Consider the following 13,791-nt stretch of genomic DNA (forward strand, 5'->3'; position numbering starts at 1 on the left):
AGCCCCTCTCCCCGTTCCCATCGCCTCCCGTCGCCCTCCCCACGGCCCGGCGGGAGCCGACCGAGGACCTCGTGGGCAGCACAGGGAGCTGTTTGTTCAGCCGTTCAATCGTCCCAGACCCTCCCAGCTTGCGTTAAATGTAATTTACTGAGCCGAACTAAAAGGCTGCAAACAAGGGTTGAATTCTGGCAGGCCTCCGGGCTCGTTGCTAAGTGATGCAGTTGGCTTTCAGACAGAAAACAAGACTGCTTTTCTCCTCCTCTCGCCCCCCAAATGCTGCCCCCCCTTTGTGTGCCAGGAGATACTCGTCTAATAACATTAGCTTGCTTGCGCTGAGTGGACGGTGCTTGAATGTTTAGACCTTTTAAGAAGGAGAAAGCAGGCTTTAGTTGGCTAATCTGTAGTATTTGGCAAGTAAAATGCAAGTATTTAGTGCCGGGCATTGGTTGTCAAGGAAACGGACCTAAGCCTTTCCTCCATGCATAACTGATTGAATTTTTCTATGCGGTCCGTGCGTCATGTTCATATATATAGACAAAATGATCATTCACTGTCTGGACAATCGTCAGTCTGTACAGAAAAGGGACCGTTCTGTCGGCGGGGTGGGGGCTAGGCGGGAATTAGAGGGATAAGAAAGCTTGTGTGTGTTTGTATGGGGGATGAGAGAAAGATGATAAACCCGTCTATAAATAACGGAGCGCAAGTAATGTAGATGGGAGAGGGAGGATCGGAGATAAAATAACAAATAATGTGTTTCTAATAAAAGGCTAGGGGTGGGGGTCAACTCACCTTGTGCCAAGGAGGGGAGGGGGGCTGTGAGTTGTCCAAGGGCTGGCTCCATACGGCTGACGCTGAAGAGGCAGTTGGGCATTGACTGGGGGATAACTATATAGCAAAAGGGGCTCCAAGGAAGGAAAACCTGGGCTAGAGAGTGGATTTGTGTGCAAGTGAGGATGCTGGCAGAGAGGCAGGGGGGGATGCTGGGGCTCCGGAGGGATTCGCGAGCCCCGGTGCCTTGTGCCATGGAGGCTAGGTAGTAGAACTGAGCCGTGGAGGCTGCATGGCACATTGTTCACTGAGTCGTGGAGAGGCTTGCTGGGGACAGCCACTGCAGGTGGTATCCTGGCAGGCTGCAAGGGAAATGTGGTGACCCTGGGAAGTCCTTTGGGAAGGAGAGGTGTGTGCCAGGTTTTAAAGCATCTTTACTTTCTGCCTGGAGCCCATGGAAGGAGCCTTGGGGAGAGGAGCCGGGAGAGATGTTGTCTTGTTCCTGGATTCCTTCTGACAGTAAAAGCTAAGGGAATTGGAGACTTGACAGAAAAAAACCCTGGGCTGTCCAGGTTTGTGGAAATACACAGCGGAGCCCTCCTTGAAAAGGCTGCCTGTCAGCAGAATCGACTTGATGTTCTGAGATGCTTTCCTGTGTGCCAAACCTTATCCAGATGGGAGAGCGAGGACCTTGGGAAGGGCTGCCAGGGAGCCAGGGTGCAGCCGTGCAAGGCCGTGCTGCACCACTGAGCCCTGCGGGGTGCAGAGCATCGCCCGGGCAGGGGATGTGGCAGGGAGGACCGGGAGCTGGGGGGAAGCAGACACCTTCCTCCTGGCCCTGTTAGGTTGGCTGGCTGCTCGCTGCAAGCAGGTTTGAGGTTTAGGAGCGGATCTTATCACCAAAGCATAACATGGAGAGAGGCAAGAGGGAATTGTGGAAAGAATGCATATGCAAGAAAGAAGCTAGGGAAAAACTAGGGGAAAGCAAGCCTGAAGTCAGGCAGTTGGGGTGAAGACCTCGGATAAAATAAGGGAGAGGTGGCTCCAGTACCTGGTCCTGACAGGGCCAAGTGAGGCGCTGCTCTTTGCTCTTGTGAAGGTGCTTCCTAACCTCTCGCAGACACGGCTGCTACCGTACTGGGCTGTATTTGCAAAGAGCTGTTCTGATTCTGGACAAGTTGTTTCTCCAGCCAAACATCCAGCCCCGGTTTTTTGGACTCTTGCCCTCATCTGCCATATGTTTCTGCCTCGCCAGACCCTTTCTTGTTGCATGGCTCGGGGACGGGGGGTGGGTGGGTGTAGATTCCCGCCAAGGGGTTGAATTGCAAAACAGAGCGTGCTGGTTTTGTGAGGGTCCATCGTGTTGGTTCTGCCTGTTGCAGGAAGGACAGGGATTTGAGGCATACTCGGTGCTCCCAGAGTGATTTACCGGAGCAGAAAGTGCTTCAGAAGGTGCAGAGTTAAAATCCACCCCCTGCAAGATGTGCTAAGCAGGTCTGTGTGGTTTGATGCAGGGGTTTAGCTGGGAATTGTTGTCTTCTGAGGTGGGAAATCGGCCACTGTCCTAGAGGAAAAATGGTCTGGTTGGTTCTCTTGCTCCCAGGCTGGTGGCTGTCCTGTCCTGGGAGACCGACCTGGCCTGGCGAGTGGGTCCCTTGGTGGCTTGGAGACACAAACTTCAAACCACATGTGCCTGGGTGCTACCAGGAGCCGCCTTAGTGAAAATATCTAAGGGAGTAGACAGCCTTGCCCACTCCTTTAGGACATGAACCTGATACAGTCTTGGGGACAGTGGCATTTGTGTGTGCTGGCTCCCAGGGTACTGTCTCTCTACACCCAGAGGAGAGGGGACAGCTTTCCCTGGGCTGTTTCTTATATCTGGTGGTGCTGGGTTGTCTCTTAGGGCACGGACGCTCAGAAGAAGACTGTGGGGACGAGAGGAGCCGCCACCGGGACAGCCATCTCCTGGCAGGGCGCTTGGAGCGGGATCAGGAAAAGCTGCTCAGGTGAGAGTTGGAGGCAGATGGGGCCTCTTGCCACAGTGCCACAAGCTGTGCTCAAGGACAGGCTGTCCGAAGAGTGGACGGGATTGCATCCGCCCTGGTGTAGCTGCTGGCACCAGCCTTGCCGGTGTGGAGAGGAGCACTGGGTGGGGTATCACAGGGTTATAGGCAGATCCTGAATCCGCAGCAGAGCAGACTGCTGCAAATCCATGCCTGCCTCAAAGGGCTGGAGAGATGGGATGTTTTATTCTGGACATGACATTAACCACCTCCATCCAGCTTTTCTTGAGTGTCTGACGCTGGTTTGCAAGCATACCCGTTCTGCAGACTGGTCCATAACGCTGGGCTCCTCCAGCCAGGCAGTAACCTGCAGCACTCAGACCCTCTCTCACTCTCTCTCTTGCCTCCTCCATCACCAGAGAGAGCAAGGAGCTGGCAGATTTCGCTCGGATACACCCCTCTGGCTGCGCCACGAACGGTTTGAACTCCAACCTCATGGTGACGGGAGGCCCAGCCTTGGTGGGCTCTGGGCGCTGGTCTGCAGACCCAGCTTCGCACTTGGCAGCCCACCCGTGGCTCCCCAGGACGGGGAGCCCCTCCATGTGGCTGGCCGGCCACCCCTATGGTGAGTGCCCTGGGAGGGGAGGGAGCGATGTGTCCATGGCATGTTCACACTGATGCCATCCAGGGAGAGGTGTTTCTGAGTGCCCAGTGAAGCTGCTGTCTGACCACGGGGGAAAGGGAAGGAGGTTTTTTGGAGCTATCAAATAGCAGATGACTTCTGGCATGGGTAGGAGCTGCCTGCATCCCCTGAGTTGTGACTGTGGTGTTTCTTCTTCCAGGACTTGGTCACCCTTCCCTGCACCAAGGCATGACTCCAGGCTTCCCCCCTGCCATGGGGGGAGCTCTGCCTTCCGCCTACCAGTTTGCCAGAGACCCGCAGTCGGGGCAGCTTGTTGTGATCCCCAGCGAGCACTTGCCACACTTTGGTAAGGATGTGAGCACGGTCCCTGAGGACCATGCTTTGACAGCTGTGGAGGAAACAGGCTTTGGAGTGGGCTAGATGGGAGTGAACGTACCCTTGGGGACCAGCAGCCACAGCTCTAGCATGGCATGAGCTGGCCACTTGTTAGGTGTGTTTTGGAGATGGAGTTGTGTAATCTTAGGCAGTGGCTCCTCATCCCCTGCAGGACCCTGTAGAGTTTGAGTCCTTGGTTAGGACAGTCTACTCGTGGGCTCAGCCCGGGACAGTCAAACCAAGGGTGCCTAGAGAGCAAAGCAAAGTCAGATGGCCCTAGGACCCGTGGGATAGTGGGAGTGGGGGTGCTGAGGAGAAGGCAGCACACTTTCCCCTCTGCATTTCTGGGTGCGTTTCTGCATAGCCTGGTGTTTGGCATTCCCCACACCCTGGGACTGGGGTAGAGACACTTGGTCTGATTGATCCTGAATCCCCTAACCATCCCCATCCTCCTGCCTCCCTGACTGCATCCCTGCTCATTCCCCAGCGGAGCTGATGGACCGGGCGCCCCCGCTGTGGCCCGCCATGTACCCCCCAACCAGGAGCTCCCTCCAGCACGCTCACCAGCTCCAGCTCCTCTCTCATCAGCAGCTGCTGCGGCAGCACGAGCTGTACATCCTGCAACAACAAGCAGCCCACGCCATGGAGCTACAGAGGAGTGCCCAGCTCGTGGTATGTTTTCAAGAGCTTCTTGCTTGGGCATGAAATAAGCCTGAAGCTGGAGTGTTGGTGGGGAAAGAGCAGCTGTGCCTGCGTTGCAAGTGTGCTGCAAGGATATGGATGCATTGAGTGATCCTGGCCTGGTCCCTGGGATGTGAGGCTTTCAGTGCATCCTGCACAGTTAGGGTGGGTTTTGGAGGGATTTGGTGTACAGCCATTGAGCAGTGCTGTTGGGAGGGCTGCCCAGCAGCAGTGTGACTGTAATTCCTTCCCTAGGGATGTCTCTTGTTCAGTTGAGTGGTTTCATCCGTGGTCACCTCCAAACAAACCTCCTGAGTGGCTCGGAGAAGCAGCTGCAATACTGGCAGCAGTCATGCTGGGTCTTGGAGCCAGCTCCCATTCACCAAACAATTTTGGAAGTTGTGAGCTTTCATTTGGGTGTTCTACACCCATTTAATTTTTACAGTGGTCATCTGGTTTTCAGCCTTCATTTTGCGTGTGTGCTTGTTAGGCTGGAGGCTTGGACATAGAAGTGGTTTGCTTTGGTTGCAAATGAAAGCTGAGATACCCTTCACATGACTCCTGGAGCTGAGAATTTGTAAAGCAAGCTATCACAGATCAGTGTCATCCTCCATCAGATTGGTCTTAAAATGGTGTTGCGTCAGGTGTTTTATTGCAGTGCATATTTGATAAGACCATATTTTGGTCTTGCTAGGTGGTAGACCTGTACCGCTTTCCAAGAGCAGGTAGAGATGTGCTGAGTTTTGCTCTGTTCTTGTCGCAGGAGAGATTGAAGGCTAACGAGCAGCGTGCAGATATGGAAGAGAAGGTGACGAAACGGAGCCTGGACAGTGCCAAATCAGGCCTTTCCTCCTCTGCCTCGGGACTGGTGCACCGAAAACCACCCGTGCTGTCTCCTAGCACCTCCACGTCCTACAGCAAGGCTGTGAGTCCACCTCCCCTCTCTCCCAGGGCCTCACCCGTGTCTGTGCTCAAAGCTGAGGTGATCCAAAAGATGGAGGAGCCACCTTCGCAGCCAGCCTACTCCTACCCTGCCACCCCCAGCTCCCATCCTTCCAGCCCGCCCCCCGCCTCTCCACCCCCTGCCCCTGCCATCCCTCCAAAGGAAGAGGCACCCGAGACCGTGGAGAAGAAAGACCTGGAGCTGGAAAAAGAGGCTGCTGGTCCATATCAGGCCTTGTTCCCAGGTAAGAGAGCCCTGCTTTAGCAGAGTCCTGTTGTGTTTGTGCCTGCCTCCCTTTTTCTCCTTGGCTCTTTCCTGCTTCCATCCCTTCCCCTAGAGAAAACCACTTAGCTCCTCTAAAAGGGGGGAGAGGCAAGGACCAGGGGTGGTTTGATGGACTAGGATTAATGTCTGGGTCATAGGGGCACCTAGGGCTGTAGACTGTCTTCTTCCCTTGGGTCAAGCCTGGGTTGGTTCCTCCAGGGCTGAAGCCTCACGGGAAAGGATGGGAGAGGCAGATGTCTCTCCAGTTGCAGGAGAGTGCTGGAAAGGTGCAGAAGGGACCTCTGGGGTGCTGCTGTCTGTGTCAGCTTGGCCAGGAGAGAGGTGCCCAAAGCAGCTACTGCTTGAGAACAGGAAGGGATAAGAGATGGTGGAAGCAAAGGGAACACGTCTTTGCCTTAGTGAGACAGAAAGTGCTTTGGAGATCCGGCCATTACACAGCCTGTCCCTGCTGATATCTTGCAGAGATCCCGCCGGGATATCCATTCCAGTCCCTGCCTCCCTCCTTTGGAAGACACTATCCCTACCTCCTCCAGCCCACTGCAGCATCTGATGCGGATGGCCTGGCTCCTGACGTCCCACTGCCTGCTGAAGGCTCTGAGCACATGGAGCTTTCCCCAGAGGTCAAGCCCATCCACCTGTCTCCGTCCAAAATGCTAGAGCCCATCCAAGCAGCAGCAGAAGAGGAGTCCTTGGAAGAGAGGGTGAAATCAGAGGTGCAGATGGAGGAAAGTCAAGAAGGCATCTGTGAGCAGGACATGGGGACTCTGAACATCACCACCTCTGCAGCCGTCCCAGTGCAGAATGTGGACAATTGCAATCTCCTGTTGCATCAAGGTGAAGCCCTGGGTGCTATGGAGCAGGACCAGGAAGACCTCCAGAGCTGCCCACCTCCTTACCAGGTTGTGGCCTGCCCTGCAGAAGCAGAGGCTCAGGCAGAGACTGGGAGTGGAACTGAAAGCTGCTCCATGCACATGGACTATGATGGTTTGCTCGTGCACACGGAGAACGAGCCACCTGAGATGGACCTGACACCCCAGCAGGAGGAGGCCTCTGTGGCCATGGATCTGCAGAGTGCTGATGTGGCCCGTGCAAGGGAATTTCCCAACCTGCCCCCTGAGGAGGGGGAGCAGGGGCCAGAGATCCCTTCCTACACGGAAGAGGCAATCTCTTGCCAAATCCCAGCTCTGGACATCAAGCCGGGCGACCCGCTGGCTGGGATGAACGCTTTGGTGGCTGCCACAGAAATGCCTCAGGCTTGTTCCTTGTTGACTACCACCAGTGTCACTCCATCCCAGATGAAGGTGGAGGTGTTAACGGATCAGGCCTTGGAGCACTCCTTCCTGCAAGGGATCACTTTGCTGAGTGAAATTGCAGAAATGGAGCTGGAGAAACGGAAGCAAGAAATGCAGAGTAAGTTGTGAGTGCAGAGCCTGGCCAGCCTTGGGCCAGGTTGGGTCTCCATGTGTACAGTCCCCGCACTCTCTGTGCGAGCCGAGGAGCAGAGGTGCAGGTGGGATCTCTTGCAACCTCAGCAAGAAGGGCATTGCCCTGAGTTGCACGAGTCGTTGGTACTTCGGATGGGGTCGGAGCAGGGTTTTTGTAGCAGTAGGCTGAGCGACGTGTGGCTTTCGTACTGCTCACCCCTTCCAAAGGCTCTCGCCATGTCTAGACAGCTTGTGGTATGCGTAGCGGAAACGGAGCCCCACTTGCCGAGAGCTGCCAGGGTAACACCCTTCTGGCAGGCACTGAGTCTACAGTCTGTCGGGGTTTGGCACAAGAAGCCCCAGTAGCTCCAGATGATGCTTTCCAAGAGCTTGGCAGGTCCTGAAAAGATCTCACCTTCCAGTAACTTCCTGAGGCGAGACGTGATGGGAACTGCCAGTTGCACCATGGCTGGGTACAACAGGAGATCTCAAGTGGGGGCTGAGGGGGGCTGAGAGGCTCCTTGACCTGCCATGGTCCAGAAAAGGACATCAGCCTCTCCTTGGGCCTGCCTGAGGAGCAGTCTTGGAACGTGAACCTCTATAGCTTTGTTTTTTTCCTGTCCTTTCCAGCAGGTCCAGAGAGTTTCCCTGTCCGGCCAACACTGGAGAGTTTGCTGGCTGCCAGCACCCACATGCTCATGGAAGTACTTTCCACCCCCTTTATGGAAAGTCTGAAAACCATCCGGCTGCCTCGAGAGCTGAATCCCAACAAAAAGTACAGCTGGATGCAGAAGAAAGATGAACCCGTAAGTAGCTCTTAGTGTGGCTGAGCCTGAAAAGCCACAGTACATCCACTCGCTGCAGCTTGCTCTTCCAGCCCCACTTTGCCACCCGGCTCGTGCTGCCCTTCTGCACTCAGCGAAGCGAGCTGGCTCTGCCCTCGTGTCGCGTTTGTAGCTGCGCAGGAGGCAGCCTGGTGTCATTTAGCTTCCTCCCTTGTTTGTGAATCGACACATTGAATTCAGCAAGACCCTCGGCGGCCCTAGAAGTGGTTTTTGTAGTACAAAGCCAGCAGGAACTCCTGTGTTACTGCTTTGGTGGGGGGATATGTAAAGCTAGTGGCAGGAGGACTTTTCCATCTTTTTTTCTTTGCTGACTCTTCCCCATGGGAGAGACTGACGGATTACTTTGTACCCAGCAAATAAGTGTTCCAAGTCAGGGAATATTTTGATCTGTCTTTTTTAAAAAGGCAGAAGAGACTCCACGGGTGTATTTTATCCTACAGGTTCTTTCCCAAGGTTGCTCTCCCTCAAAGCTGCTGCCATCCCTTGCATAAGGCTCAGAACAATTTGGGCTGGCTGGTTTTATTTGTGTACTACCCTAGGGCTGTGCTTGTGGGTATGGGTGTTCTGCTCCGCTGTAGGCATGGAGGGCTTCCCTGCCAGGCTGCAGGTCTTGGCCATTGCAAGGGCACCCCAGTGTGCATCACCCCAGCCTAGGTGAGGGCCTGGACAAGCCCTGACCTTCTCGCCTCCTCTTGCCTCCCCACCCTAGATGTACTCCATCAAATCGGCCATCGAGAACATGGATGCAATGGAGCTGGACTACAGGATGAGGCTGGCAGAGCTGCAGCGGCGATACAAGGAGAAGCAGCGGGAGCTGGTAAAGCTGCAGCGCCGCAGGGACTCCGAGTAAGTCACAGGCTGCTCACTCGATCTTTTTTTTTCCAGCTGGGCACTTTCACTGCCTCTCGGTCTGGGAGAGAAAACAGCCCTCCACCTCTCCCTGTCTCCTCTCCTCTCCTCCTGGTACGGCCCGCCAGAGCTTTGCACAACACACTGCTAGGCTATGTGACACGACAACCTGATCACTGGTGAATGCAGCTGGGAGACCATATTAGAGACAACCTTGGCTTCAGCAGCTCAGTTTAGCAGTTTGGTGACAGGCGAAGGTTCTGGGTTGGCTCCTGTTCTTGCTTGCTTTCTTTTATTTTTTTTTTTCTTTTTTCTTCTTTTTGGATTTATTTGCTTTATTTTTTTCCCCTGTTTGTTTTGCTTTTTGTTCGCAAAATTTGCTTTTGCTTTTTTTTTTCTTTGCTTTTTTTTTTTTTTTTTTGTTGCCTTGGTTAACAGTGAAGCGTGTGGTTTTTTTAAAGGGAAAAGCATGACGAGAAAAGTAGAAGCTTGGCAAGAAGAGGCCCTGGAAGGCCCAGGAAGAGGAAACTTGGATCAAGCGCTCTGTCACCCATTAAGGAGAGAGGGAAGAGTGACAGCAAGAGTGGAAAGTAAGGCTGGAATTTGGGGAAGATGGGAAAATGGCAGGGTCACTGCACCAGGGTCTTACTGGGGAGAGTATCTCAGATGCAGCAGGGGCTCGCCGTGGCGTTGTGTTGTCAGGCCGGTCTCTGGCAGCAGTGGTGTTGTGGAAGCGTGTGTATTTCATGGGAGTGTGTCCTTACAGTGGGAATACAGTGCCAGCGTCCTCCCTTCCTGCTGGTAGAGCACGTATCTGTGCTGCTGGGTGCAAATAGGACAGGCTGAGTTGTGCAGCGGTGAGGTGATGCAGAACAGCTGACTGGGCAGGGACCTGTAGGTGAGGTCTTGGTGTTGGGGAGCGCGTCCTTGTGTGTTTTCAGGAGAGCGGACGGTGCGAGCGGGTGCTGTAGAGCTAATTGCAGGGATGTTGATGTCAAAACCTGGAAGGATAGGGCTATTCCAGGTTATCTACTTTGCAGGGCCTTTCTGCTGTGTTTCTGCTGTCTTCATCTCTGTTCCCTTAATCAGTGGGAGCTGGTTTCGCCTGACCTCTCTCTTTCAAGTGTCTGGATCGTTCTGTCTTCTGCTTTTTTCTCTTTTGCAAGTCCAGCTGCTCTAGTTTGGATGCCTGGATCTCACTGCCGTTGGCCATCTAACCATCCATAGGTGGCCAAGTCTCTCCAATGGGAAGGCACCTCCAAGTTGCCTGTGTGCTACATATTTTTGCAAATGTCCTTTCAAAACTACAAAATAGATTCAGGTGCCCAGCTCCCACTGACCATGCGCTTCTGAAAATCTGTCTTCTTGGTGGCTCTGTGTTTTGCTTTTTGTGTTTGGATGGCTGGACAGGTTGGAGGCATCCAGAGGTGGCTGGAGTTGTGCATGTGTGCGTGCATGATCATGTTGTGTGTGCGTGTTCCCACATCACAGGAATGCTTGAGCAGCCTGGTGTGGGAGATGGAGACGCACCCTCAGCCAGTGTCCAGGGCCTGAGGTGTTGGTTTAGCTGTCTGTGGAGGTCAGCAGAGAGGACGGAGGGGAGGGCAAATACCTGGAAACTGAGAAGGCTGCCCAGGTCAGTGGCTTTGTGGTGGTGGTGTGACCTGGGCCAGCAGGCTTAATGTGGAGGAGGCGGCATATGAGAGCTTTTAATGGAGGCTTGGTAGGGGTCTTGAAGTGTTGACTGATGATCCATCAGATAGTTACTGGAGACAGCTGGGGAGCAGTGAAAGATGTGTTTGTAGTCTCACCTACTTTATTTTTTCTTTTTTTATTGTTTTTTTACCCCCTTCTTTCCCCCCAAATCCCAAAGAGGGACCGAAGCCATAGATCACACATGCCTCTTTCAGAGGGGCCAGGCTTGTAAAGCAGACCGCTTGTCCTTTGAGCAAGCCAGTCCTTGCAGTGCCCTGTCCCTCTGTGTCACACTGCGTGGCAGTTCCTTACCACCTCCTTGCTCATACCCGAGCAACCAGGGCAAGTGTCTGGGCAGTGAGGCACCTCCCTGGGCCTCGGGAATCTCCCTCTGCACCTACAGAGTCCATGAGAGTAGAGGTGGGAAAAGGGCTACAGGGCCAGCTCCGCTGTCTATCCTTCCCTCTGCTGCTCTGTACCAAATCAGGCACTTTATGGTGGCTGTTACTCAAGACACCAAATATTTCCTTTCAGAGACCACCTTGCAGGTCTCCGATTTCAGTCACCCTCATCTGTGCCAGTGGCCAGGAGCGTGCAAGAAGGGCTTCTTGGCTCTCCTGTTTGGTGGAAAACCTTGTCCAAACTACTGTCACTTCACAGTGGACTTGGCTCCTGCTGAGGATCCCCACTGTCCTAGGAGGCATTTAACCTCACTTTTGAGCTTGGTGGGGATCACAGGGAGGAAAGCCCCCCACCTTGACCTATCCTGTGCTTGGCTTACAGACTGAGCAAGTCCTTGTTGCTCTCTGAAGACTCTGAGACTGGTGAGGGCATGAAGAAGAGGCACAAAGGGGCCCTCCCGGAGGAGGATGAGGATGTGGAGAGCGGCAATGGCAAGATGAAAGGGAGGAACCAGAGCTGGGAAGAGCATGATGCAGCTCCCAGCTTCTCAAATGAGGTCAGTGCCCTCATGGGGAACATGGAGCCACAGGCCAACAGCAGATCTCTTTCCTGCTTTGCTAGCATTGGCTTGTAATGGGTAACTCCTCCTGATCTTAGAACATCTGCTTTCAGTTCATGTGGGTTTAGAAGTTCTTCATGAGAGGACTGTGTGCCGCAGAGGGGTGTTTGCAGAGGCTAATGTTGTCTTTTGGAGGTTGGACCTCTTTGGTAGGCAGCAGAGAGGCAAGCACCTTCAAGCCAGCCAGAACATTGCAGTGTTGCACTAGCTCTGAATCCGGAGCAGTGCTTGTCTTACCCCTTTGTCTGGTGAGATACTGGAGGGGAATGGAATTCCTGAAGCAAGGGAGGAAGGGGAGAGCAACTTCACTATATTCAATGCAGGGTTTTCTTCTGGTCATGTTGAGGCAATGAGGTATTTACTGGAGCTTTAAGCTGCTGATGAAATCCAAAATGCATACAGGCAAAGTACTGTTACAGCTGCTGTTATCTAGCTGCAGCACATGTAAAGTATATTTACTTTTTTCAAGAAGCAAGAAAATACTGAAAAGGATGTAACAGCACTGGCTGTAATGCAGTGGTGCTGATGCTCTCGCTGAGAGGTATTTGGATCTTTTTGGCATCCTTGCCTCTGGAGCGGGTTGATATGTGGAAATCCATGTTTATTTGGCTGGGGCTTGGGGTAAAGAAGATTGTTAATCCTCATGATTTAGAGAAAAGCTTGTAAAACCAACCCCAAAATACGCTGAAAACCAGAAGGTGTTGAGAAAAAAGAACTCCAAAACATGTTTCTCTATGAACATATTTATTTTGGAAGAAAATTCAGTTTTTCTAAGTTAATCTTGTGATTTTGTAGTGCTTGATAAGGGTAAAGCTGTGCTGTCTGCTGACATCTTCCTCTTCTTCCTCCCTAGCACCATTGTGGGTTATGGCAGCCGGGGCTTAAGACTATAATTTTGAGGCCTTATTAACAAGAGTGCATGAGAGATGGTTATGAGGGCTAGTAAAATCGCTCAGGTCTGCCATGGTACCTGCTCTGCATTCACCTGTGTCTCTTCCTTTCGCCTCGGCAGTTAAAGCTGAAAAAGAAGAAGGTGGCATCGGATCAGGAGCAGCTGGCCAGCAAGCTTGATAAGGCTCTGTCACTCACCAAACAAGACAAGCTCAAATCCCCCTTCAAGTTTGCTGACAGTTCTGGGGGAAAGCCAAAAACTAGTGGAGGTGGCAGCAGGTACCTCCCACCCCACGAGGCTCTGCCAAGCAAGGAGGAGAAGAAGAGCCTGGCCAAGAACCTGGGCCTGTCACTGAAAACCACCAAGGAAGGTAAAAACAAGGTGGCTGCCAAAATGAAGAAGATGGAGGTGGGGTTAAAAGTCAAAAATCAGCTCAAGGTTTCCCATTCACCAGCAATATCTGAAGTTAGCAGCTACTCCTATAGTAAGTAACCCCTCATTTCTCTCTTCTTACAGTGTAATCTGTTGTGGGGGCTTGTGGTGGGGGTCTCTGGCCTCCTGGAAGGGGTTTTGGAGATGGGTCTGGTTTTGCTCATACCACCTCCCTGGCTAATCAATGCTGTGGCATCTTTGGGATCAGCATGAGTTGTCTGCCCATCCTGCTGTCCCAGAGGTAGCCAGTATCAGTGCGTCTCTTCCTAACCTGTTGTACTGATTGTCAATGGGGAAAAATGCTTTAAAAAAGAAGTTGACCCACTTTCTTGCTTTCGGTGGGAGCAGACACTCTCTTTCAACGTATCGGATGAGTACTCATAGCCTCTACGCCAAGAGGTGGTTAATGGCTGACTTTTGGAAGTCCTTGTTGAGTTGGATGGGAGTAGCTTTAGGATTATGCCATGGAGTCAGTTGGAGAAGGGACAGCCTACGGGGGACACTGGTGTTCCTAAGCATCCTCCTGCCCTTTGGTGTTGTGGTTTTGCTCCCGGCTGACTGTGCTCAGCCTCCCATTTCTCTCCTCAGTGTGCATCTCCACCCTGGCATCCTGTGTAGTGATTGTCATTTCTGAACTCAGAGTGCACCTGAGGCAAAGGTTCCTGCAACCGAGCAGAGCTAGGGACCCCTATTACAGAAGGAAAAATCTGAATTGCAGATAGTGTTGGGAAGACTGTAGAATGGTAGAAGAGTCTGCAACGGTTCAGGCAGATGGTGGGGCAGAGAGCATGTGAGGGACTTTGGAGTTTATGGTCTGAGGCCTGGCTGTGTAATTGTCTTAGCTCACTTGCATATGCATCTTTTCCTTCGCTTGCAGCTATTTCAGTCCCGTGTTAAAACCCTGATGGGGTGTTTGTATGCATAACAAATACATC

At 52.9% G+C, this 13,791-nt stretch overlaps 1 protein-coding gene across 5 annotated transcripts in view; it reads left to right on the forward strand.

The window, feature by feature from the left end:
* TNRC18 (trinucleotide repeat containing 18) overlaps positions 1-13,791 on the forward strand; it is a 59,275-nt gene that overhangs the window by 22,566 nt on the left and 22,918 nt on the right. For 3 of the 5 annotated variants that reach the window (XM_055708447.1, XM_055708449.1, XM_055708448.1), the window contains exons 5-15: positions 2,672-2,774; positions 3,191-3,396; positions 3,614-3,760; positions 4,277-4,461; positions 5,234-5,657; positions 6,161-7,108; positions 7,753-7,928; positions 8,677-8,813; positions 9,278-9,406; positions 11,295-11,469; positions 12,545-12,908. In XM_055708447.1, coding sequence (XP_055564422.1) covers positions 2,672-2,774; positions 3,191-3,396; positions 3,614-3,760; positions 4,277-4,461; positions 5,234-5,657; positions 6,161-7,108; positions 7,753-7,928; positions 8,677-8,813; positions 9,278-9,406; positions 11,295-11,469; positions 12,545-12,908 — 2,994 coding nt within the window. The remainder of the gene's footprint in view (positions 1-2,671; positions 2,775-3,190; positions 3,397-3,613; positions 3,761-4,276; positions 4,462-5,233; positions 5,658-6,160; positions 7,109-7,752; positions 7,929-8,676; positions 8,814-9,277; positions 9,407-11,294; positions 11,470-12,544; positions 12,909-13,791) is intronic. The other 2 variants (XM_055708450.1, XM_055708451.1) reach the window with 2 other exon arrangements.

Source organism: Falco cherrug, chromosome 4 (assembly GCF_023634085.1).
Source record: "Falco cherrug isolate bFalChe1 chromosome 4, bFalChe1.pri, whole genome shotgun sequence".
Lineage (NCBI taxonomy): Eukaryota > Metazoa > Chordata > Aves > Falconiformes > Falconidae > Falco > Falco cherrug.